General features: G+C 33.1%; 1 protein-coding gene across 1 annotated transcript in view; it reads left to right on the top strand.

Annotated features, from left to right (window-relative positions):
- The first annotated feature begins 478 nt into the window (after nucleotides 1–478).
- SYCP2 (synaptonemal complex protein 2) overlaps nucleotides 479–25,144 on the top strand; it is a 28,976-nt gene continuing 4,310 nt past the window's right edge. The window contains 35 exon segments of the mRNA XM_009579264.1: nucleotides 479–502; nucleotides 1,165–1,305; nucleotides 1,548–1,676; nucleotides 2,632–2,736; nucleotides 3,307–3,331; nucleotides 4,286–4,360; nucleotides 4,948–5,000; nucleotides 5,203–5,291; nucleotides 5,860–5,894; nucleotides 6,531–6,673; nucleotides 6,752–6,804; nucleotides 7,844–7,889; nucleotides 8,123–8,218; nucleotides 8,705–8,765; nucleotides 9,310–9,458; nucleotides 10,862–11,017; nucleotides 12,067–12,166; nucleotides 13,397–13,515; nucleotides 14,290–14,385; nucleotides 14,514–14,586; nucleotides 14,675–14,732; nucleotides 15,496–15,633; nucleotides 15,731–15,821; nucleotides 15,823–15,887; nucleotides 15,889–16,072; nucleotides 16,596–16,714; nucleotides 17,508–17,538; nucleotides 18,149–18,213; nucleotides 18,317–18,374; nucleotides 19,811–19,985; nucleotides 20,376–20,440; nucleotides 22,109–22,288; nucleotides 23,096–23,282; nucleotides 23,721–23,968; nucleotides 24,077–24,247. Of these exon segments, the coding sequence (XP_009577559.1) occupies nucleotides 479–502; nucleotides 1,165–1,305; nucleotides 1,548–1,676; nucleotides 2,632–2,736; nucleotides 3,307–3,331; nucleotides 4,286–4,360; nucleotides 4,948–5,000; nucleotides 5,203–5,291; nucleotides 5,860–5,894; nucleotides 6,531–6,673; nucleotides 6,752–6,804; nucleotides 7,844–7,889; nucleotides 8,123–8,218; nucleotides 8,705–8,765; nucleotides 9,310–9,458; nucleotides 10,862–11,017; nucleotides 12,067–12,166; nucleotides 13,397–13,515; nucleotides 14,290–14,385; nucleotides 14,514–14,586; nucleotides 14,675–14,732; nucleotides 15,496–15,633; nucleotides 15,731–15,821; nucleotides 15,823–15,887; nucleotides 15,889–16,072; nucleotides 16,596–16,714; nucleotides 17,508–17,538; nucleotides 18,149–18,213; nucleotides 18,317–18,374; nucleotides 19,811–19,985; nucleotides 20,376–20,440; nucleotides 22,109–22,288; nucleotides 23,096–23,282; nucleotides 23,721–23,968; nucleotides 24,077–24,247 (3,603 nt within the window).

Raw genomic sequence — 25,144 nt, 5'->3', positions numbered from 1 at the left:
CATCATTTTAAGTGTAATTAAGAAGGCTTTTTCCCTGCGTGCATTTATCACATTTTTCTTAAATGATTTAGTCTACCATTTTATAATGAGGCTCTTCTGGAGTTCTGCTGTTGATTTACCTATTCTGAATAACCTGGTGTTGACAGTATAATTGGCCACCCTCATGCTCTTTTCTGGCTGAGAAACATTGAGAGTCTGATGCAGGACCTGCTGTTCCTCCATTGCCAAAGTTGATCGGTCCTTCCACTCTTCTATTTCCAGCAATTGTTTATCCATGTAAGGATGTTTCCGTATATGCCTAGTTAGTTTAATTTCTTAAATAGTGTTTATACTAGTGGCAAATTTTGGAATTTGTAATGTATTTTGACTGATTACTGACGTGTTTGCAAAACCTATTTGAAGTCTATGTCAGTGAATTGTGTTTTGGTCAAGTGATGATTATTCCCTTCTTATGCAGCTGAGTAGATGAATTGCAAAAATGGCAGCCAGGAATGAGATGCAGGTATGTGCTTATGGACCAGAATATGCGTATTGATTGTTTTAATTACTAGCTTAAAGCACTCCTTTAATTTGCAGTGTGGCAAAGAATGTGGTAGGAAGATACTTTCCTTTGATACAGGTTAGTGCTAAGTAGCTGGGTAGAAAGCAAGAGGAATTGGAAATTGTTACTGATGAAAATACATCATATGCATTTGACATACATGAATCAGTTGGGATGATACTTAAGATAAAAATATTGAAATCTGGTTATAATTGATTTAGAAAGAATAGAGAGGCAAAATAGTTGAGGAAGACTAGTCCTCAAATATATTAATATCTTTAAAAGTCACTAATAGATAACTTAGAAATATTAAATGTACTAAGGAAGAGGTATTAACACAATGATCATATGTAAGCATTTATTTGTAATATGAGGAAAGAAGTTAAGGAAGTTAAGGAAAACTGGCAAATAATTAAAAACTTGGTGAATAAGTATTTGCATGTCTAATGTATTAGATACGGTGTTCTGTACTTTAGGTTTTACATTTAATGATTTTGTGATTCAGAATATTTGCTTAGAACGCAACAAATGATTGCGTAAAACCTATGTTAAATCTTGTTGAATCAGTATCAGTGTTAAGCATACCATAATACAGTTGCTCTGTCTTCTTTTATTGTTGACAGTTTGAAAAGTTAATTGATGAAGCTACAAGAAAAAAAAATTTCCAATTATTAGAACAATTTCTGGCAACAGAAGACTCTGAAAATGTCTCTCACAAATGCAGCAAACAGTTTGTCAACAAATTAGACAAGCTTCTCTGTCGGGTAATGTAATCATTACATCAGAATCATCTATACTGTTATTGTAATAATTTGAAAAACATTTTTTCATTTGGCTTGGTTTATACCAGCAGTCGATTTGAAAAACTAAAATAAAATCTAAGAATGAAATCTCTACTTCAAGCTGCAATTAAGGTGGCTCTTGAGAACAAAAAGGTATCAGATTAATTAAATACAGGTTCTTCTAGAACTGTACACTAAAGCTTGTGTTATAATTTCAATTTCAGGAACTTGACAAACAAGAAGTCAAAAGCATTTCCACTTTACTAAATTCTATTCAGAAATGTGGGGAAAAAATCAGCATAGCAGGAGAAGATGGGCTTCCAGCGATGATAAAATATGGTCTTATTGGAAGGATAAGTAAAACCATAAAGCATACGTGAACTTCTTAAAAAAAAAAAAAAATTAATAAAGCATGCATAAGTAATGCTTCAGTGCTGAACAGCTTAGTATTCGATTTGGTCCTTCATTGTTTCTGAATTAAGAATTTCCCATAGCTTTGCAACAAACATTATTCAGATTTAAATGTTCTTTGACAAGTTTCTCCTTGTAAAGTGATGCTGCTCTACCTCCGTGGAGGTTTTGCAAATTATGCAATATATAATAAATTTAGATATGCTTACAGCAATTACAAGAAGATGATATCTTTTTATATGAGCTTGCTATACTGCTTTTGAGTCAGGAATTGGAATTTCCTTGTGCAGTTTAATTTTTTTTTTTTGTTAGTACTCGCAACAACAATATTGTACCTGTTCTCTCAACAGATTATAGTGCTATTCTGATTATTTTGTGTTATTTCAACCTGCATGTTAAATGCGTTAGTCATTTGTAACTCAACATAATACATGTACTGAAAAATAGACACCATTTCCTCATTGGTTTCACCAGAGATTTCACTGAAGAAAATTAATGGCAATGTCAGATGAATGTACTCAATTGCCTTCTCAACTACTTTAATGAAAAAAAAAAAAAAAGCGCGGTGCTAACTGCATACTTATATTCACACCTACAAACACACTTTTTCATTCAGTCATTATCTATTTTCAACTGTTGTCTGTGATGGCAGTTGTAAAAGTAGATCTCTAGTTTTTGTGTTAGAAAGTCAGCTACAGTAATTACTTACATTAGTTTGAAATCACCTACATTCGTTTAGTGTGAGTGAAAAATTTCAGTCTGGGGCTAAAGTATGCTCAGCAGACTCATAATGTTGCTGTTGTTTTAACCTTTGTATAGTTTGTATAATTTTACTTAAGTATAATATAAACTATTGTCCTTTTTCATGCTATTAAAATAGTTTTATTTTTCCTTTACATGGTTAATTGGTTTGAAAAGGTAAAAGGAATTTTGATCCTCGGAGGAAATGAAAAGAATGAAATGCTTTTAAGTCTGGCTGAAGATTTCTTCAACGTATTGCTGGTAAAAATATATTGATAATAAAATACTTTGTGTGTATTTGTCAAAATAATTATTACTAGTTAAGCAACAAAAAGACTTTCAAATGTGTTTCTGTTTAATATCCTTCTAAAGTTAATGTTACAATGATTTCTGAAATAGATTGTAAGTCTTTTTGGATAAATAGTTTGCCTGTATTCATACTCATTTTCTGTTCATGTTTAGCATCATGAAATAAAATTTTAAAACCCCAACAATGTAAGTGTTCATTGAACAAAAAAAATTCATCTTGGTCTAATTTTGATTACATAAATTATTGGTACGCTAATCCCAGGACCCCAGGTTTATAAGAGTTTTCTTCTGTTCATAAAAATTTTTGTCATTGGAGAAATAATTTCCATAAATTTAACTGAAATATAATTTTGAGAAACCACACTTGGTATTAGAAGTCTTTTATGTTCTTCATTAAGGATGAAATAATTTTAAAATCTTCAGTGCTTTTTGGTTACTTGCTTTAGGTACACGTTACCTGATTTTTATGCTGTAATATTTACACTATCAAAATAATGTGTTTCGGTTTGTTTTTTATTGTAGGCTATATGTGATAGCAGACCTGAAGGTGAGCTTAAAAAAAGTGTCTGCTAGATATGATAGTTAAAGTGTTCTGAAATAGACATTTTAAAGTTATCAGTGTTAAAATAACTCTTGCTACTTGTGGAGCCATCTTGAAGCAAGGTAGTTCTGAGAAGAACATGTATAATGAGTGTGGTACAAAGTTTCTTGATCTAATGTAAGTATATCACCAGATCTATATGCTTCAGCTAATAAACTGTAACAGAAAAGGGCTTATCCTCAGAAGAGGGCTGTTCTGCGCAAAGGACTACATTTCTGATTCACGTGAAAAAAGTTTGAAGGTCAATTATAACTTTGATAGTTTAGTTTGAGGTTTCTATACTGACAGATTTCCTTGTAACTTGCTGATGTCAGTAATAAAAAAAACCAGGATAGTCTCTCTTCAGAGATGGCAACTGAACTGAGTTTTTCCTAAAAAGAACATTGTTTCTAAGCTACTGTCATAGCTCAGCATAGCACGCTAGTCCTTCTTTATTGACCTTGTTATCACGAATATCACGCTGCTCTTACCTTTCAGTATAGTAGAAAGTCACTACAGACCATTATGCTATCACGATCAAAATGAAAGATTCATTTCCTTGTCCCTGGGAAGATAAATTCCAGGATCTGAATTATATCTCAGATAGATAGCTAAGTTACAGAACTGATCTGATTATTTTTTAAAAATAATGATCGCGTGCCCAGGGGACTTATGCAGTGATGCACAGGAATAGAAACATTATAAAGAGCCATATTTACTATAAATTGAAGTAACTATTCTGTCTTGCATTTAACCATGAAGCTTAAGATGTTTATTTTTAAATATCAGTAATCCTATATGGAAAGGAAGGCATACTGTATTTTATTTCTAAATGAAAACAAATCTTTTTCCAAATGCTGATGAGGGGGCACCCTAATACACTCTCCATGACTCGTAATTTATTTTTTTCCTGTTCTTTAGGTAAAATGCAAATACTAGAAAACTTTGTTCTGAGAACATGCACTCTCATCGCTGATGTAAGAATTAGTATTGGAGGTAAACATTCTTCTTTCTAAGCAACAGTTTTCTGGTTAGTGTTTTAACAGACTTTGTGAAGATAGTAATTTAACTGTACAGATGCTACGAAAAAGAGAATATTGTAGTGCTCTAGTATCAGAAGGGTGATTTAATGTTTCTCTGGGAATGTGTGTTGTCGTTTATATGTTGGGGGTTGGGGTTTTTTTCCGGATTACTGACCTATAATTTTTGTTTTGGGCAGTAAATTACAAAACAGTGATACTAAGATTCTGGTGAGAAAGCTGTATAAAAGCGTAGGAAATAATATGCTCTATTACAACTGCTATAAATAGGGCTAAGATTGTTGGTTGGAAAATCTTTAGATACTTGCAGGAAATTTGTATACCTTCTAATACACTGCAAATTTCATCTGTTTATTTTAGTAACCTCAGGTTGTCAGGTTTTTTTTCCTCTCTAAAGAAAGAGAAAGTTACAAAAAAGACTTCTGTAAAGGCTACATCCCCAAAGGAAAGGGTTTTTAATGCAAATTGAAGGTACACTTTAGCTCAGCAATCAACTGCAGACCGAACGCTAGCTTTGAAAGTTTTTTTTTTCTATATTTAAAGGTGCAAATAAGAAACATAACCCTTTAACAACTGATGTTCACAGTAAAGCCAGTGTAATTTATTGAAATTGAGGTAGTTATATTAAGATAAATACCATTTGAGGTCAGATACAACTCATTATCTTTTCTTGTTTTGCAATTATTTAAGCATGTTATTTTCTTCAGTGGTATGAAGGGGGGCCCAAAATAAGAATAACTTAAACTTTAACAACTTATTTTATATTTAATCTTTCTCTCTTTTTTCCACTCTTCTTAGGTAGTAAGAAAACTTAATTTAATGCTTGATAACACGCCTCGAGATGCCAGGAAAAAGATATTTTCTACAAAGGAAATGTTGCTTGTCATGTAAATAATCATCAGTATAATTTTTTATATCATTACATCATTTGCATAGCTGGGAAGGCAATTTTTACTAAGGCTGTTTAGAATGCATGCAGAGTGGTCCCTGTTTAATTCACTTTTGCATTTGCTATTGTGTTGCCAGTGGTAGTGGCTGTGGGCAGGTATTTTCATGGGTTATTCTTTATTACAAGCCTAAATTTACCTCTTTCCTAACTTAGGTTAGGCTTCTTCTCATCCCAGTTGTCTTAAAATAATTAAACTCCTATTTCTAAGAATGTGTGTAAAGCACAGTGAGTCAGTCACTGGAAGGACAAGCTATTCACACTGGGAAACTTTTTTACAGCATTTCAAAAAATAAATAGAACAAAAATTATATATATCAGGTGATTCACTTCCGCAGTAGTGCTTTCAGATGTATATCCTTAGCATAACAGACTTACCCCTTTGAAGACTAATAGTTTAATGGAATTGGGGTTTTGTCTCATACATTGAAAGCTTGTAATTAAATAAACTTTTCTTCTATGCTTTGTATTGCTGTCATATTTTGATGAAACGTTACTTTGTTTGGCAGGAGTGACATGGGGAGGAGAATTTTGGATGCTGGAGGTGAGCATGGGACTTAATAAATGATTTAGTATTGAGCTTCTTAAAAATTACATGCAGACCCATTAAAAATCCAGAGAAGACATTTAGAAGCTGCAGAATGTTGCAATTACAGTCCTCTGAAAAATACAAATACTGCATGAAAACAATCTGGAAACTGGAATGTTTCAGATATGTGCAGTGTATGGCTAACTCTGTGAAGTTTCCAGTCCTTTTCTTCTCTAGAATGTAAGTTTTAAAATAGCAAAAGCTCATAAGGAAGTCAGTCTTTGAGGATAATGAACTGCTAGTATTTAGTAGTACTAGAACTTCTCTCAGGGATCACTTTGGTATCCAACAGTTTCCCAGTTCAGACAGATGAAAGTTGAGAACTTATCTCTTGCTTATATGCCTAGTGTTGCTCTGACATTCCTTGAAAGTTTGGTTGAAATTTCATTTTGAAACATAAGTTGTTTAGTCATCCTTATTCCCTTAGTTCTTTATCTATATATCCTTTATGGGTTACGTATTTGGATATAATGTGATATGTAATATGAAACATTCAGCACTGCCTATACCAGTTTCCTACGTAATAATACTTTTTTTCACGTCAGTAGTATCTTTAAAACTACTGTTCCTGTAAAATGTATTGTGCTGTAGACTATGACCTGCAAGTAGCCATTACGGAAGCTTTATGCAGAATGATATCTGAGAAACAAAGAGGAGAACTGGCGTACCAGTGGTTTTCCATGGAGTTTGTGTCCAATGCATTTAAAGGAATTAAAGATTCTGAGTTTGAAACAGTAAGTCATACGAAAAATATTTCCGGGGAGGTAAATGTTTGTTTTACAATTCTTTAAGAAATTTCTGTGTTTTAATAGGATTGCAGAAAATTTCTTAACCAGGTGAATGGCATGCTTGGAGACAAAAGAAGGTAAAACTGAATTTTTTAAAGCTCATGTTTTGGGTTTTTTTGGTGTTTTTTTGTTTGTTTGTTTTGTTTTTATTTTATGGCCATTCATCGGGAGTAGCCTTTGTATCACAAGAACTGTTTTTGGGAACTCTGAACTAAAATAATACAAACAAGTAAGACTAATATTGCTGTGGTATAAAGTCAAGGAACCGTGCAGAGTTAAGATATTTTTAAAATATTAAACAGTAAAGAAATTGAGTAACACCATCTTTTGGCACATTGTCACATGGATATTATCTTCTCTATCAAGATGTTAATTTTATGTAATTCCGATATTTGGAACAAAGACAAACATAATGTAAGTTTCAGATTATTAGATAACAGCTTGAAGAAACTGTTCACTAAATAAAGAATATTCGTTTAAAAAGATTCTTAAATAATATAAAGCATATGCTACACTTGCTTTAATAAATGTTTATAAGGAGCTAGTTTTTGTGTTCTATTTAGTTCTGTTGCAAAATCCTGAGATGCTCGTTAATTCAATAAACATATCATCTAACAATAGCTAGTAATCTGTTGGTATATATTCGTTTATTGATGTAGGATATTTACATTGAGATAATCATCAATGAGAATATCTGCTAGAGAAATAGGATACAAAAAGGAAGAGAAAATACGAGCTTTTTTCTTATCTATATGATCACATGCTCTGTGTGTTACTTTTGTATGTCATGACAGCAAAGAGATTGGTATGTTTTTATATCAGGTGTATTTTCAGTTTGAATACCATTCTTAAAATATCAGGAGATAAGATAGAAGTATGAACATAGTGACAAGAGCTCTGAGACCACTGCTTTAATTGTGAGGATATATAAAATTTTATGTTACCTCCTTTGGGGAAGAAGTGCAGTCAAGTGATTGCTCTTTCGATTGTTGTGATCTCTTAGTCTCTAAAGCACACAAGTTTTGTGCTGAAAACACAATCCAGTTGCTGTGTTCAGATGCGCAAAATTTATTTACAGCATTTTAGGATACTTGACAAAATACCCTTTTCTTACAGGGTTTTTACATATCCGTGCTTATCAGCAGCTCTTGATAAATATGAGGTAAGTTACAGGGTTAATTGTATATAGATTTTCGTTTGTGCAGCTGAAGAATTTCTTTGCTTTCGAAATAGTTAAGAAAAAAATAAGGATCAAATAAGAAAATTATTTTTTTTCAGGAGTGTATGGATGTGCATGTGTTTATGAAGTTTGTCAGACTGTAACACAAAGCCTGTTAGCTGGTATAAATCGTTGCTGTCCACTCTTACTCTTTTATCTGAGTTTTTTTGTTTTAGCTACAGATACCATTGGATGAAAATCTTGAAGAATTTTGGATCGATTTCAACGTTGGTAGCAGAAGTATATCTTTCTATGTGGCAGCAGATGATGCAGTAAGTTAATTTTTGTCTGTCATACTAGATTGTTCTGAGGCAGTAGATACATTCTTTCAAGTGTGTATTAAATTTGTTTCCCCACATCAACATGTGGAAGTTATGTGCACATGTATAGTGTGAAGGGGGGGAAAAAAAAGAAATCTAGATTTGGTGTACATATTTAGATTAAACAATTTCAAAGTAATGACCTTCTAATACTGTTTGCGAACAGTTTAACATATGCACATGTGAACAAGAAGCCATTTACAAAGTTGCGGTTATAATTTTTGTAGATGAGACTCAACTGTTTAATGACTTTACCAAAGCTCTTCTGAAATATTGTTCGCTGTTACCAAGGAAGCATATGTTCATTGTCACTCCTTGTAACACAGGATTTAAAAAGCTGAAAATTTGTCCTCACTGAGTAACTTTCTGATCACTGCACTTCATTTAATTGTAATATAATACTTTTCTAGCTTTAAAAATATGTATTTTTCATGTAAGGATCATCAGTGGGAAACAGTCATTATCCCAGAAGAAGAGGTAGACCTGTACAGCCTTGAAGGTATTGGCACTCAAAAATGTGACCTTTTGTTACACACTCACTTGGATTTTCAAACTGATTAATCCTAAAGTACTGACTCAATTCTCAGTAAAGCAAAATGCCCACTTAAAATATTATAGGTACTGGTTTTATCAAGGAAAAAATTGCACTGCAGTCACATTTGCATTTTAGGCATGCAGGTGTGATTTTTTTAAAATAATGTCTTGTAGTTATTTCAATGCAAAATAAGTCATCAGACAATGACATTTAATAATGTTCCTTTTAAACTAGTTAGAATAGTTTTGTAAATATCTGTAATTTGTCTGCAGCTAGAGTACATAACCTTAAAATTCTACAGGATAATATACACAATAAGTATTTCTAAAAGATTGAATCTTGAATTATTTCACAAATAACATTTATTGTAGGTTAGAGTGAAATAAAGAAAATATACTTTTTAATAGCTGAACTGAAGCATACAACTAAGTTTCCTGTATTTACAAACGTTATATGAGATGTTGTTGAATTGTAATGAAACTACTTTTCAAATTTTGTTTTTGTCCAGAAAAAGATTCAAAGAAATTATTAACAATAGATCTAAAAAGCCCAATGAATGTGGGTAATCAAGAAGGAGAGAAATTTTTTTTATATTTTGATTCTATCTTGGAAATCAAAGACGTAATCAGAAAGATTTATGGATTTAGTAAATGTAAGGTAAGATTTAAACACCTTTTTGAATAGTTTTTAATTGATTCAAAATAAATGTCTCATTGCCATATAAATGTTCTTATAGCTGTGATTATTGGTATCTACTTATACCGAGAGTTTCTGATTAACATTGCCGCTACAGAACAGCATTTCTCCCATAATATGTTAAACTTCGGTAAAGATGCTTAATAAGGGCGAGAGGAATGGCCTCAAGTTGTGCCAGGGGAGGTTTAGATTGGATATTAGCAAAAATTTCTTCACTGAAAGGGTTGTCAAGCATTGGAACAGGCTGCCCAGGGAAGTGGTTGACTCGCCATCCCTGGAGGTATTTGACAGATGTGTAGACGTGGCGCTTAGGGACACAGTTTATTGGTGGACTTGGCAGCGTTAGATTAATGGTTGGACGCGATGATCTTAAAGGTCTTTTCCAACTTAAATGATTCTATGATTTTAAGATGTAAAATCAATTGCAACAAAAATTAACCGGCTGGAAAGGAATCACCATAGCTTAATGTCAATTTTTGCATATGTAACTTTCCAGAAACACAAGAACTGGATGCTTACAAATATGGAAGTCTTTCAGAAATTGTTCATTAGCTATCCCATTTTGCAGTACACTTACCATGCTTATGAATGTACTCATTCAGTAAAAAACTTTTAGCAAGCCATAGCTTACTGCTTGTAACAAACTACTTTGCCCTGAACTCTGACTGAGAAACTCGTGAGGAATGGAGCTGCTATGAGCTTGTAGAATCTATTTTCCCCTATAACCTGAATTCAGACACTTATAATCTCTGACTTAAACATTTTCTTTCTGTTTCTTGTTTAAAAATAGTGAGCAAAGTGTATAGTTTACATAGATGGTTACTCACTTTGTAGGGCTTTAGTAAGAAGCAGTCTGCATCAGTTGCCAAAACAACTGTACATGTCGTCTTTGATGAAAGTGGATCGCAGGTATTTTACTTCAGTATGCTGACATGGTTGCTTTCTTGTTTTTTATATTTAGTCTGATTATTAGCTAATTTATGATCATTCACCATAAAAACAAGGACTTTTAAAATGCCAATAAGTAAAGATAACTCTAAAACCAGTTAAGTGATTTCTAGTATTTGGGGAGATAATAATGTTGATATCCAAATCATAGAATACTTCAGACAGATATACACAGGGGAAGTTTTTATGTGAATCCTGATTTGGTAACCCGTCCTTGTTAGTGAAAATAACAGTTAGGCTGGATGCTTTTCAAACTAAAAGTATATAAGCTCTGAAGTTTATCAAAATCTGCAGTGAGGAAAGTGTTATTTAGGGTAAAGAAGTTGCTCTCTGTGTGTTTGTATAAATATAAAATATAAAAAATAACAAAAGCCAAATATTGTATAAAAATTTTAAAACTCCAAAATATTATATAGGTTCTGGTACCAGAAAGTCAGTTGTCACCGTGTTTGGAAGAAAAATCTGAAGAAGAGGAGAAACTCAGTAAGTACAAAACCCAGCAACTTCCTGGAACTTTGAGGACTCTGAATAAAAATAACAATCAAGAAAAATGCAGAGGTGGTTCTTCCAAGGTAAGTAGGATTATCGAAACAGAAGAGAGTACATCAAAAATACAAGTCAATCTAAAAAAAACCCTGTTAGTTTACAGTTGGAATATAATTAATACAGGGCTTGATAGTTTTTCTTATGACTTGACACTAAGCTATATAAATCCCTTTGCAAAAAAGATTTCTCATTATTATGCATTTTGAAACTATAACAATGTGACAAAAATAAAAAGCAGTTGTTAACATTCTTTAGACCATTATGCTCTGAGAATTCTCTTTAAAGATAAATGTTTTCAAGACATGCTTAGATCTCTTAGGATATGCGAAAGTCTAGTATAGCCTCTGGAGACTTACTAATGGTCAGCAATAGTAATAGCTGTATTAGAGACAAGTCCTATAGGCTTGGCATTCACAAAGACTGACGGTTACAAAAAAGTATGTGGTTGTCAAGATGAATCCTGTATCCTGGTTATTGAAATCACAATTTCATGGGACTGCTCCTGTGCATAGCTGATTCTCTGGTTTAAACTGAAAGGAGCCCAATTCATTAGGCGTGGTGTTTCTTTTGCCCCACAATTACTCTAAAGTTATAAATGTATTATGGTTATACTGGGGGGGGGGGAGAGGGGAAGATGAAGCAATGTCACCATGTCTTCATCATGCAACAGACATGCAATGCATGTTTTGCTAGCAGTAGTCTAGTAAACATGTTCTTGAGGTTCTGCTGGTTTATAGCTTATGTGATAGCTTTGCAGGAACTCCTGGGAATCATCTTAGTTACTTTGATTGTTAACAAGGGACAGGATTTGTCCATACTTTGTTGAATTAATTTAGAAAACAACAATCACTGATCTTAACGTTAGTTTTAAGTATTATATAATGCAAGAATTCTGGTGAACTTTCTATAAAAAGGGAACTGCATAAAAATCACATTATATTGATGCGTGCAGCAACAGCAATTGACATTCCAATGATAGAAAGTGTCAAAAGACTCTTGGAAATACATTTTCTAAAATCTTGTGTTGTCATCCTTAAATCTGTGTATTATGGTCAAGTTTTTTCTGTTCCTCAAGATAACTACATCTTGTAAAAGGAAAGTGTCTGAAGCATCCGTGCTTATTCCTGGAAGTACAAGATTTTCCACAAGGAGTCCACTGGCATTTGCTAGCGCATGTAAGTTTACAAGCACTTTCAGGGTAAAAATATGCTATAAATCGTCTTTGAAATACAAGCATGAACTGTGATCCTTTGCAGAGCTGGAAATGAAGAGTAGACCTTATAAAATATACTTAGAAGGTGCTTTAAATTTGAAATTTTTAAACTAGACCACTTGCTACTGATCCATAGGCATGATGCAGGATAGTAGTTGCACATGCGTTCCAAACAGCTGAAGGCCACCTATCATTTTTACTGCTGCTGCCAGTCAGCTGTTTCTGCTGGAGCGAGTTGAGAAGTCGGCAATTGATTAGAAGACCGAAAACATAGGTGTTTTTTCATCTCTCTCCTCATATGCTCTTGGTTTAAAGAATTCTTAGCAGTTAGTGCTTTTATAGCAGTTGCATTGGAAAATCAGCTTTCTCCAATGTGTACACCTATCACTTGCATTTTATGCTTATCTAGAAACTGCGTGTGTTTCTTCAAGGGGCAGCTGATTATATGGCTAGTGAGCAAGGTGGGATCCACTGCAAGGTTGAGATGTGGGTCCAGTGCTACTGATGTTTACGTCAAAAGTGTTTATTACAGAGAAAAGGATAAGGAAGAGACTTTATCACAAATGGGAGTCATCACTTTTCTACTAATAGTTTTACTGTAAAAGATACTTAATATTTTCTACAAGGGAGAGATTTGTAAGTCAAAGACCAGTAGAGGCTGGAGATGCAACTAGTGGCGGAACAGCATGACTAACAAACTTAATTTTCTTGCTTTAACTGTCTCAAGTGCATCTGTATCCTTAGATACATATATCCGTGTATCACGTATAAATTAAGACTAACAGAGGCTAGAAAAGAAAGCGTTTTCAGATTAGGATGGAACAAGACAGAGAACTTCTGTAACTTTTTTATTTGGAACTTAACCACACAGTCTTTTCCAGCAACAATATATTACAGTAAAATCTTTAAATAGATGTCCAGATATTTTCTACCAGAGCCAGGCTGTAAAAAGCATTGCTTGCCTCCAGACATTCAGAGTCTGTGGGCTCGTTAACCTCCATGGAACTTAGTTGAAATCAATAGAATTATAAAAGGTACATAATGAATTGATATGAATACTAGCCAACTTTTTTTAAAGGTTATGGCATAGATGTGATCATGGGCAAAACTCTTCATATTGATGTCACAGACAGCACAGTAATCGTAATAGAAGAAATGGTAGAATTCTAACATGTCTCTGGTTTGTTTTCAGCCACTCCTTGTAAAGGACGATTTAAATTACCTTTGGAAATGATGAGCTCTGCTGAAAGGTCTAACAATAATGCAATAAATGAGACCAGAACAAAGAATTTCTATCAAGAACCTGCTGAAGTACGCATGTCATCTGTAGCTAAATCTTTTACTTAGAATAACATTAATTTCTATTCTAATTTGTTCCTAATTCATATTTCAAAGAGCTAGAGTTTTGCAGTCAGCAACTCACTTTTAGAAAATAGTATTTTACTTTATTGCATAATGTTTTCTTGTCCTCTGGATTTCAGGTTTAAGATGTCTAAAGTCAGACTGAACTCTTAGAAAATTAGCCAAAATTTGCATTCACTCATCAGTTCTGACCCCAGAGTTAACTTGCTTTTACTAGAATCACAATTCTTCCTTTGTGTGTAATATGAGAATGATGTAAGCATAGAATCTCAGATTAATTATGCAGTGTTGAAATACTCTTTAAAAACATATATTACATTCAGCCATAGTTGTGAAATGTTAATGTCTTCAGGTTATAGCATTTATAGCATTGGTTTTAGTGCATTTTTTATTAGGCATTCACTAAAATCAAACAAAACTACATAGGTGTTACTGAACTGCAGTTTAAGTGTATGTATTTTTGCTTCTGTTCCAGTTGAACAAAGACTTCAAAGTAACATTTTTATTTTCTTTCTGGTTCTAAATGTCTTTCTGGGTCATATTCAGGTCAAATCCCGGACTATGGGATTCTGAAGCATTTTTTGATATAGCCATGCTTTAGAAAAAGGCTTTAACATATAGAATGTGTAGTTTAGAATATTTCAAGTGTTACTTTCTAGGAGGATTTCACTAGTTTTGCTTTTATGGATTGTAATTGTCAGTGTTACTTATTGTGCTTTTTAGAGTGGGCAAAGATGTACGCTAGACAATGAATTTTGTGGAACAGAACAGAAGATCAGGAGGTCAAATATCAGAAATGAGGCAAAACTACCTGAAAAGGTACTGGGATCGGCACTTCTATGAAATGAAAAAATAATTTCATGTTTCATTAGAGAAAATACAAGTTTGAGGTGACACTGCTTATAGTCCTATGCTAATATTTTCTTTTGGGTGTTATCCCACTGTAGCGAATGTGTGCTGAAGAAGTTTTAGAAATGATACAAGAGGCAGAAATTGAGGCCACACAAAAGCAAACTTTAGGCAAGTAATTTTACAAGTGTTGATAGTCCTTACTTTAATTTTTCCATTTCTTTTGTAATAATTAATACCAAATTAATGTCTCATTTAGATGAAGCATTAGATATTGTTCCTGATTCTCAGCCAGTAGGGAGAAGCAACAAGCCTTTGTAAGTATTGGAAAAGAATAGCAAGTCACTGTCATCATCACTTACTTTGAAGGGAGTATTTTGAAGTATTGCCAGAATTGAAATTTTGTTGCATAGTTTCAGAAAATGCCAGAACTTAATTGTCTTGTCTTCCCTGAGAGTTGCATTAAGAACTGTTGGCTGTGTAAGTCAGGTCACTTTTATTATGTAATTTTATTTTTTTATTCTGAAATTCATGGCACCAAACCAGCACTTATATATATTTGCTAAGACTACTTCATGAACAATACTATTCTGTTATCTTAATCAAAAACTTTAAATTGGTGAATCTCTTTATGAAAATAGTACTCATTAACAAGATCAGAGCAGGAGTTTAAGTAAGCCTTAGTAGTAACAAGGAGAGTAATTATTTCAGATGACATCAGAAGGTAAAATACAAATGACATCAGAAGGTAAAATACAAATGACATATGGGTTTACATAAGTGAACTGTGCCATAAAAAGTAGTAGATTTGACACACCACGGAGTTATCTAGGTTCAAGGTTTAATGATGGCCATAGAATATTGTTGCCTTTTTGAGGTTGACTTAAAAATATATGTTGTTTCTGAAGGTTTGCCATTTTACAATGTGTTGGTTAATTGAACAATGGTAGCAGGCTTAGGTACCAATGTAAAATGCATTGATATCTACAAGATACCACTATCTTCCTAATTTGTGATGCATGTTTATTATAATTAAGGCTCTGCAATTCACAGATAATAAGATGGTATTATCTTTGTTAGGCTGCCTGGTCTTTTGGAGAGTTCTTTTGATAAAACCAAAACATGGAAGAAAAGAGCATGCTCTGTTCCTGAGAAGAATATAACAACGGGTGACAAGCAAAAGTTAAATCCATCATTGGCACATACGTCCCATCCAGGTTATGTTCACACTTTGTTAACTGATAGTGTTAAGAATATTTCAGATTAATTTTTAACCTACAGCTATGCTTTTTTTCCACTCTGTATTAGTTTCTATTGTTAGTGAAAGAACTGTGAAACAAAAAGCTTTTTATTCAGTTTTTAGAAGTATCTCTCCAGATAAACAGACATTAAAAAAGAGAAGAAAACCAAGAAAATTAAATTGATACCATGAGGGAAGAAAACTACAAAAGACTCAGTGGACAGTCAGAGTGTTAATCATTTGGAACAGAAACTGTTAAGTACAGAAGGGAAGAATATTGAAACTACTACTGAAACATAATTTAAAACATTTCTTTCAGCTAGAGTGTCTGAAACATCTCTGCGTTCTGATTTTACAAGAGAGGAATCTGATGTCCTCTTTAGAAAAGAGACTGCAAACCCAAAACAATCAAAGACGGTGAGAGTTTCTTACCTTCATTTCTTTGACTTGCAATTAACAGAATTGTCAAATTTTCAGTGTTTCAAAATTTGTATTTTACTTTCATCTAGTCGCAAACTTATTTTTAATTAACTTTCCACTAATACCAAGTGAATTAAATAATGTCAGCTTCACTGTTTACTTTTTGAGTGTGAACTGTTTAAGATTAATTTACTCTGAATTTCTTTTTTAAAATCATCTTTTTAAAACATAATTCTTAAATAAGCACCAACGTGTGCTTCTCATGCACTTCTTCATTCACTTTCCAATGTTACAGTACACAAAACCACAACATTTAAAAGAAAATATCTGCTAAACTGATGCTTTATTGCTCACTGTTTGGGCAATGCAAGGGAAAACAGTTTTCGAAGGAATGTGATTTAGTACATCTAGAAGACATTTAATGAAGTTTAGGTGATTGTTGGGAACCTGTAGTTCTGTTTGCAGCTTTGCCCTTCTGTTGAATGGGTTCGAAGTTGAGTCTTAAACTCTATTTTTATAGAAAACAAAGTCTAAAGAAATGACAGATGCAACAAAATCACTAATTACTAAAATCAGTGACAGATATAAAGTAAAGACTGATGAGAAAAGCAAAGCAAGAGTCTCCTTGGGTTCTAACAGGTATGATGTGAACTGTTTACTTTTGTGCTTATTCTTTTTGTGCATGTGGCTTTGTCTGTGATCTACTCCTCTGTCTACAGTTATTTCACATCCTGCTTTCATCTGAATTGTTTGTTCACTTCTGATAAATCCTATTGTGCCGAAGAGTAGGAGACTGGTAGTCAAATAGTTCCAGTAGTTGAAATAATTACAAAGGCTGTTAGAAACTCTATTCAGTGGTCTTTCACTCACTCACAACATGTTTCCTGGAGAGAATTTAACTGGGATAGTTCATGGGCACTGCACATGTTGAGTGTCTCCATGCTATTATCATAGTTTGGGGGTCAAACTTGGATTCAGTCATCAATTTTCTGATTATCTAAATTATCTAAAGTTCCTAGTTCTCTCTTCCTGAAAGAGTTGATTGTTAGAGAGTTAAATTTTTCAAATTCTTAAATAAGCAAATTAGTCTTCCCTTGCTGGAACTGATGCTTGGAGATACACTTTACATATAATTACAGGCTCTCCATGTTTGATTGTAACAAAGGACTGGAATAGTTAGGCTGCGCCACCATTTAAACCTTTTGGATAGGGACTTGGAAGACATGCAGAACCTGCAGTATAGCTGTGTGATGTGGAATGAATTTTTCTAGAGCCCAAAAATGAAAGGGGCTGATCTCTTTTAATCCACTTGTTTTTGTATTTAAATGCCTGAATAAATTTGTTGTGCTTGATAAGGCTTTTATTTATATAAGCAGTTTTGTAATGCATATATTCTAATTAGCATTTAACAAAATGTATCCTTATTTTTTAGGCTACATTTAAATAAATCCTGTGTCTCTAAGGTAACATGTTATTGGTTTTGTTGGAAATTTTTTTCATATCAGATATATGTATATATGTGGGGGTAGCTAGTAGATGTAAAGCACAAGTTCACAAATATCGCTGAATGCTAAATATCTGTAGATGTTAATGTTAATTATGCATTGACTGTATATACTTAAAACACCTTTTAAATATTTAATTATATGGAATAATACTTTTTACGGGCAACTATCAGCCAGTGAAATCCAAATTAATTTCTGTTTACATATTATATAATTGAACCTGTTCCTTTTGCACATGGCAATGCTAAATATTTAGAATAAAAATATTATAGTAAATGAGATTACAGAATCCTTAAATGGGATATAGCCAAGACACGGAAATTAGTCTTAATGTTTTTTGGGGAAAAAAAATTCTAAGGTTTTGTTGATATCCTTAAAGGATAAATTCTGAAAGATTTAGTTTCTACTAGCTCTTGTCCCCTTTTGCCATATTGTTCTGTTGCTAATCAAGTGGAAGTCTGAGCAGCTGCTGGGTTTTTTCATATGTTCATGATGAAGAACTTGCTTTTTGAGAGTGTGTATGAATGCATAGTCCAAATTTGACATAAGAGTTTTTATTTATGTATAGGAAGAAGTTCAGGATAGAAACCTGAAAACCACTACTCTTCTTAATATAACTGCTGGTCGTGTTATGTAAGTAGTTAAAACATTTTCAAACAAAATTTCTAATTACCCATACCTACCTTTGTGAAATGTTCACTAGTTCAGTCTGTTGATCTGTGTGTCTGTTTGACAGGGATGATGTCTACAACTTTAACATCAGTGGGTTTGATGAGCCTACAATAAAGCTTGGAGTAAGAATATAACTGAAACTGATATGTTATGAATAGAATATAAAGGAGCTCAGTCAACTTAAATTACGTCTACTGAAAGTATAGTTAACATCCTAAAAATTCAAGTTGTATCACCGAACTAAGTGGGGAAAAAAGTTTGCCATCACTTTCAAATGTATAATGATATATGCTATCCTAAGGTTCTGGCCACTTAAAGCTATTATGATGTTTTCCTGAATTAAGAATAAAACGGTTTGTTAGGAGTATCATTATTTTTAAATTACCCTATTATCCTGAAAGCATTATTACCATCCTTCCAATCCCCACTGTAAAAACATCTTTGCCCAGATGTTTGAGTAAAAAGAAAATCTAGCTAAGATAAAAGCAAAAGGCAACAAAAGATAGTTTTGCTTCTTACAGCTCAGAGGAGCCCACTGAATTGGTGAAAGCAGTGAAGCAAGTGGATGGAAACTAATGTATTAGTCTGAGATACTGAAAGCTTCAGTCAGTTAAAACCAACTGGCACTATCAGCTCTCTTTTTAAATAATTTCTAAGATAGAAATTAATCATCATAAGTTAATTGCCGAGTATAAAAACTGAGCAAAAAAAGCACTTACCTGTTACTGTCTGATGGCCTATTTAATTTTGTTTAAATTGTATAACAAATGAAAGCTTTCATTTGTTTCTTATTTACATTTTTAGATCCAAGAATTGCATGTTACTGAACTGAGTGTTCATACAGATCCAAACAAAAAAGGGTAGGGATGTTATATTGTGTCCTAGTCTGCTGATTGTCATCGAGAATAGTACTGTCTGCATTCTCCAGCATTCCATTATGAAAATCGAGGGAATGTATGCCTGACAATATTATCTTGGCTGTGTTTTTTCAAGCAATAAACATAGCTGCTGTGGTCTCCTAGGCTGTTTCATGATTTTCCTTTGGGAAGCTGATAAATAGGAAAGAATGTGGTTCATGAAGAAAACAGCTTTAGTTCTCTTCATGGAATACTACAGGGATATAAACTCCTGAATAGAGGGGGGTAGTTTTTTGTTAATGATCAGCCTGCAAAGGCACATATTGTTACTGTGTGTTCTTACTGATCTTCAGCAAATAAGCACATCCTTTAGGGTTTAAGGTGAACAGATATTTCCAAAATGGATGTGAAAACAAAAGTAGGTACATTTGTTTGAATCCTTAATCCACATATCACATGAATAGTAGAAAGATTTAGAACAAGTATTTTTAAATGTATCATTTAAAGGTGTTTTTTCTTTTTCTAATTAAGGAATGCAGATGACAGTAAAACTAGCGCTGAAGTGAAAGGAAGGAAAAAAGTAAGGCTCAGATTTCTGTGGATCATTATACCTTGTCTTCCTGCCTTTAAATATCAATTATGTAAGTGAAATGTATATTAAAGGTAAATCAATAACTGAAGAACTCTTTTGTTTTTTGCAGACTAGAAACAATCAAAACAAGAAGCATCTCTTTAGTGACACAGACACAGAATACAGAGGTGATGACAGCAAGACAGACGTTAGTTGGCTACAAGAATCGAATAGAAAATCTAAAGTCCAGATAATTGATTACAGTAGAAATAAAAACTTAGGGAAACCAATAAGCACAGACAAAAGTAAGAAAATTTTTTCATATTTTTTAAGAATACCGCAATAAGTTTCTCCATAGATATTAACTGCACAGCATGTAATGTGCTGTGTTGCAGATACAATATGTTTTTGTTGTCTTATTTCCAAGCATAAGGAATTTTCAAATTAGTTCTAATCATTTATAAAGGTTAATTTCCAAAAAGTCTGTATTTTAACGTGGAAAATTGTTGGAGGATGGGACAGGCGGAGGATGTTGTCAGCAGCAAAAACCTTTGGCTTTTTAAAATAATGTGCTGAAAGCTGTTTACTGAATCAGTAAGTTTGCAGGCATAAAAGTGATGCTGTGATTTTACAGCTAAATATCAAACACTTGAATATTTTGCTGATTTTTCTAACTTTATGTATTGTAACAGCAGATAAATTCTCTGAACCTGCTTGCCACGTGGATAAACCTAAAGGCAAAAATGCAAATAAGAAAAAGGTAAATGTAAATTTGCAACTAGACTTGTAATACATATCCAAAATGTCTTAACTCACTACAGAAACTGGTTTTAAATAATTTTTCATAAATATGTGCCATTTCTCCATGTTTATTTCAAGATCATTTGTTAAATACAGTTTGTTCTTTTCAGGTACTATATTCTTTTTATGTAATATTTAGCTAGTATTTCAGGCATAATACTAGCTATGAGTTAGAATTATTATTATACATTGATGTTTTTGTAAGTTTTATTACTTAAAATTATTGATGATGTCTATTTACTGCTTAATAGCTATCTACTCCATTGAATATGCCATTAGCTTTACAGCAAGGGTTTTCATGTGCTTCATTGTATTTCTAATGTGCTTCACTGAATTTTAATATCTTTGAGATTATAATTTCTTTAAATGAATATATGTAACATAGTCAAACTGCAAAAACAATGTTATAGATGTTAAGAAAGAATAATAATTGCAAAATATTTTAAGTGTATTAAAGTTGGGAGTATAATAAATTATAAGTGGTTATGAACATGTTAATGGAAGGTGGTTGTAGATGTTTGTAAGCCACAGTTAAAAAAAACACCCAAAAAACCCAAAACTTTCCCCTGTCCCCTCCAGACTACTGTCTAGTCTCTTAGACTGTACAAAAATTACTCAAATCTATTTAATGTTAGTAGCTTAAAGCTATATAGATGCTTTTAATGTAAATCATGCATATGAAAATATGATCACCACATGTAGGTATTGATTGTGATGTCTAGTCCATGTAAATCAAAACTGAAGAAGGCTTCAGTTCTGAACAGGGCTTCAAAACTGAGGAGGGTTTCAATTGCCCAATGTTGAATCGGTCGACTTACTAAAATATGTCCTTTTTTAGTAGCGAAATTCCCCAAATCTACCCAAGCAAGTTCAAAGTGCCTACTTTGAGGAGGTAGGGTTCCACTATTGCATAGACTTAGATGGAGAGCATCTGAAGCCAGGAAGTCACTAATAGACTTGACCCTGGAGATGAGGAGGCTAGGAAAGCATACGTTTTGCATAGAGCGCTTTTCAAGAGAGTAGGAGGCAAGAATTATAATATCTCCTAGTCTGAGAAGCATTGCGCTTGTATTTCTACATCCCTTCTGATGTCAGGTCCCTGGGGTGCTTTCAGTGAGAACATGCTTTGCTCTATTTCTAAACATTGACTGCTGAGTAGGGAGAGTGGCAGTAGTTACGATGTGGAAGGGGGACAGATAGAAAGGAAGACTGATTCTAGGATACTGGTTCCTGCTCACTATGCAGGCTTTTGGTTTTGTTCTATTTCAAACCAGTTACAGTCCAGTTTAAACATGCACACGTTTCAGAGAGCAAGCTTTGGAAACCCACTTCAGCTTTGCTGTAGTTCAAAAATGGTGTTTATTTTGCCTCTTCGCTTTTTTGACTCTTACATTCCTGACTGCACTGTGCCCTATGTGAAAGTGAAAATTATCCTCCCAAAATGCGTAGTAGACTGATGGTTGGACTTTCTGAGCTTTGGTAAAGCTTTGGTAAAGTTAAACTTTTTTATTCGTTTTAAAATAATGGATTTCAAGTAATTAAACCAAGTTTTAACTGCCATTTATTGTTATATATTTATTTATTAATCATTCTGATATAAACTGAAGATGTTTTTATTCTTCCAAAGATAAATGAATGTAAAAAACAGAATTCAAGAACTGATGAAACGATGGAACAAACCACCAGACAAAAACGACCTCGAAGAGCAGCATTAGCAAAAAATTACAAAGAGCCTTCCAGTTCAGAGTCAGAAAGTGAAAGGAAATCTTCAGCATGCACCTCTAAGGAGGAGAAATCAAAAATAAAGGTATACAGTTGCACTTTATTCTTAAAAATCCACTTCTACCATATTTTTAAAAATAAACTCTGGTCTGCTTTGTACTTAGTACTCTGAATTTTAAGTGCCCACCATGAGCAAGTTGAACTGAATTTTATTTATTGTTTCTAGTAGTACCCTTTTTTAATTATGAGTATTTAGCTGCTAAGGAAATTAGTCTTAAATAATCTTCGCAGTCATAATAGTATTTTAGTTTCTATTTATGAAATTTATTCTGCTGCAAAGAACTACTGTGTCCTTTATTTTAAAAATGTAATGATATTTTGAAAATGTCTAATAAATGGGAGGTTTTAGTGAGCCACATTTTGTTCTTTTAGGTAATGTGACTTTAATAATGCTATGCCTATTCTGTGTAAAATAGAAAATGTTGACTTGATAGAGGGTATGTCAATATATTTGCTGAATATCCAAATAGGATTTTTAGTAAATTAAGCAATGACGTTGGGTGCTAAAACATTTTCATTCTTTAAGCATAACATTTCAGTGCATATGGATAGGTGTGTAAACTTCATTGATAAATCCTGAAGCATTGGTAATTGCCTTCAATAGTTAAGAAGTTCATAAGAATAGAAATTTGGGTGCTGAATTAAACAAATTCAGTGCTTATTGATATTAGAACACCTGATACAGTTATGGATTTCAGTACTTCTAATGATGTTCCTTTTTGGACTTTCTGCTTGTTCAATGGTATATGTAGATAATATGGTCTTTACCTGCATATATATACACTTCCGTGTGTTTACAAATAATGTTTATGTAACCTTTGTATTTTAATAGAAATATATGAATAGAGAAAACAAGGATGATAATCAGCAAAAGGAACCCCAGAATATTGTATCTATGGAGCCAAAGAGTGTAGCTAACTATGTACATAAAGCATTTATTAAATCAAAGAATTCTGCAGAACAAAAGGAAATTGAAATGCCTTCATCTGAGAGTCCTGCATCTCTTGAGACAATGAGATGTAGGTATTTTGACTTTTAATTTATATAAATACTGTATCAAAAGTTGGAGGTTAAATGAGGATTATCACAGTAGTACAATTTTACATTTATTTCATGCTTTTAAAAGAAGAGATATCCCCTAATTCAGTGTGTACCACATAATTTAAGGGAGTGTATTAATATGTCACTAATACTTGTATAGGTTGGTACAGTTATTTGACATCAGCATAATAGAGAAGTGCAATACATAAGTGTTAGAATGAATCTGGTAACTGCTAAAATAGTTCAGAGAGTGCAAAAAGTGGAAGTGTGGCAAGTCATATGTCAACGCTTAAAGTAAAATTCCATACATCTGAGACTTGCAAATACCTAGACTTGGAACAGTTAGCAATATGGGGCTTTAACTTACCTTTTTTCCTTTCATTCCTCATGCTGACAGTTAAGTAACTGTTTTCTAGGTGCTGAACGAATATCAGAAGGAGATGTTACTCAAGAGCATACTTATAGTGAAATATCACCTGATCTTCAGGAGTCAACACTAGAAAAAAGGGAAATGTTAAACTTTGAGAAAGGAATCTCTCCCAATAATTTCTGTCCACAAAAAAATATTCCAAGTATATCTCCAAATCAGTCCCCTGAGACAACTGTTAAAAAGTTAACATTTGGAAATAGAAGTTTCTCACCAGTTTTAACTGAAGCATCTTTGGTAAGATACTCTACAATTATTTTAACTTAAATTGTTCCATTCAGCTGCCAACTGTTTTATGCTTTTGTACATCTCCTTTCAATAATGATTTTTTTTGTTCATGTGTAGCTCAGCTTAACGACATATAAAACTGTCAGTGGAAAATGTGCAAAGGGATCCATATCTGAAACACATGATAATAATGAGGATTCAAGTTTCAGACATTGCTTTTCAGACACACTTTCTATTAAAGGAAGACTACAAGATATGACTAAACCTATCATCCAAAGTAAAGAAGAGGTATGTTACTAAATCCTTTGCTCTTCAGAAGAGAGCTGCAGCTTTTCGTCTGTTTTATCCACTTTACAGATGGTGAGGTTTAAGGGAAATGCATCTTTCTTAATGTTAAACACGACATATAATGTTTTCTTGCAACCTGCTTAGAAAATCCTTCAAGTTAATTTTTAAATATTTGAGATAAATTAGGGAATTGTTTATCGTATGGATACAAGGAAAGAATTGTATCTCAGCAATTAATATCTTAAAATATAACAGGGAGTAAATATTTTCTTCTTGACTTTCAATAAAAAATAAACAATTTTTCACAAATTTAAAGAATTGTGATATCTGCATGGGAAAATTCCTGACGTGAAAAAGTGCTCTCATAGTTTTAGCATTAATATGCTACTCAATATAATAGCTATTGTAGCATTGGCAAATAAATAAAAATTGCTGTATACCTTCAAACCACTTCTCTTTTCTGGTGGAAAAAAGCACTAATGACTCCTCAAAGAAATAATTTTGTTTGTGTCCTATTGCAAGAAACAGTTAGACCTTAATTGGTCATTTGACTTATTGCTATCATTAATTATTCATAGAATCATAGAATCGTTAAGGTTGGAAAAGACCTCTAAGATCATCAAGTCCAACTGTCAACCCAACACCATCATGCCTACTAAACCATGTCCCAAAGAGCCTCATCTACACGTCTTTTAAATACTTCCAGGGATGGTGACTCTACCACTTCCCTGTCCCCGGGCCAGCCTGTTCCAAGGCCTGACCACTCTTTCAGTAAAGAAGTTTTTCCTAATGCCCAATCTAAACCTCCCTTGGCGCAACTTGAGGCCGTTTCCTCTCGTCCTAATTATTGTGGTGAAGAATTTGTTTATTCTTTCATCTAGTGACACCTAGTAGTAA

This window comes from Fulmarus glacialis, unplaced genomic scaffold (genome assembly GCF_000690835.1).
Source record: "Fulmarus glacialis isolate BGI_N327 unplaced genomic scaffold, ASM69083v1 scaffold12076, whole genome shotgun sequence".
NCBI classification, from domain to species: Eukaryota; Metazoa; Chordata; class Aves; order Procellariiformes; family Procellariidae; genus Fulmarus; species Fulmarus glacialis.
The sequence above is the reverse complement of the archived record's forward strand: the minus strand, read 5'-3'. Positions and strand labels throughout refer to the sequence as shown.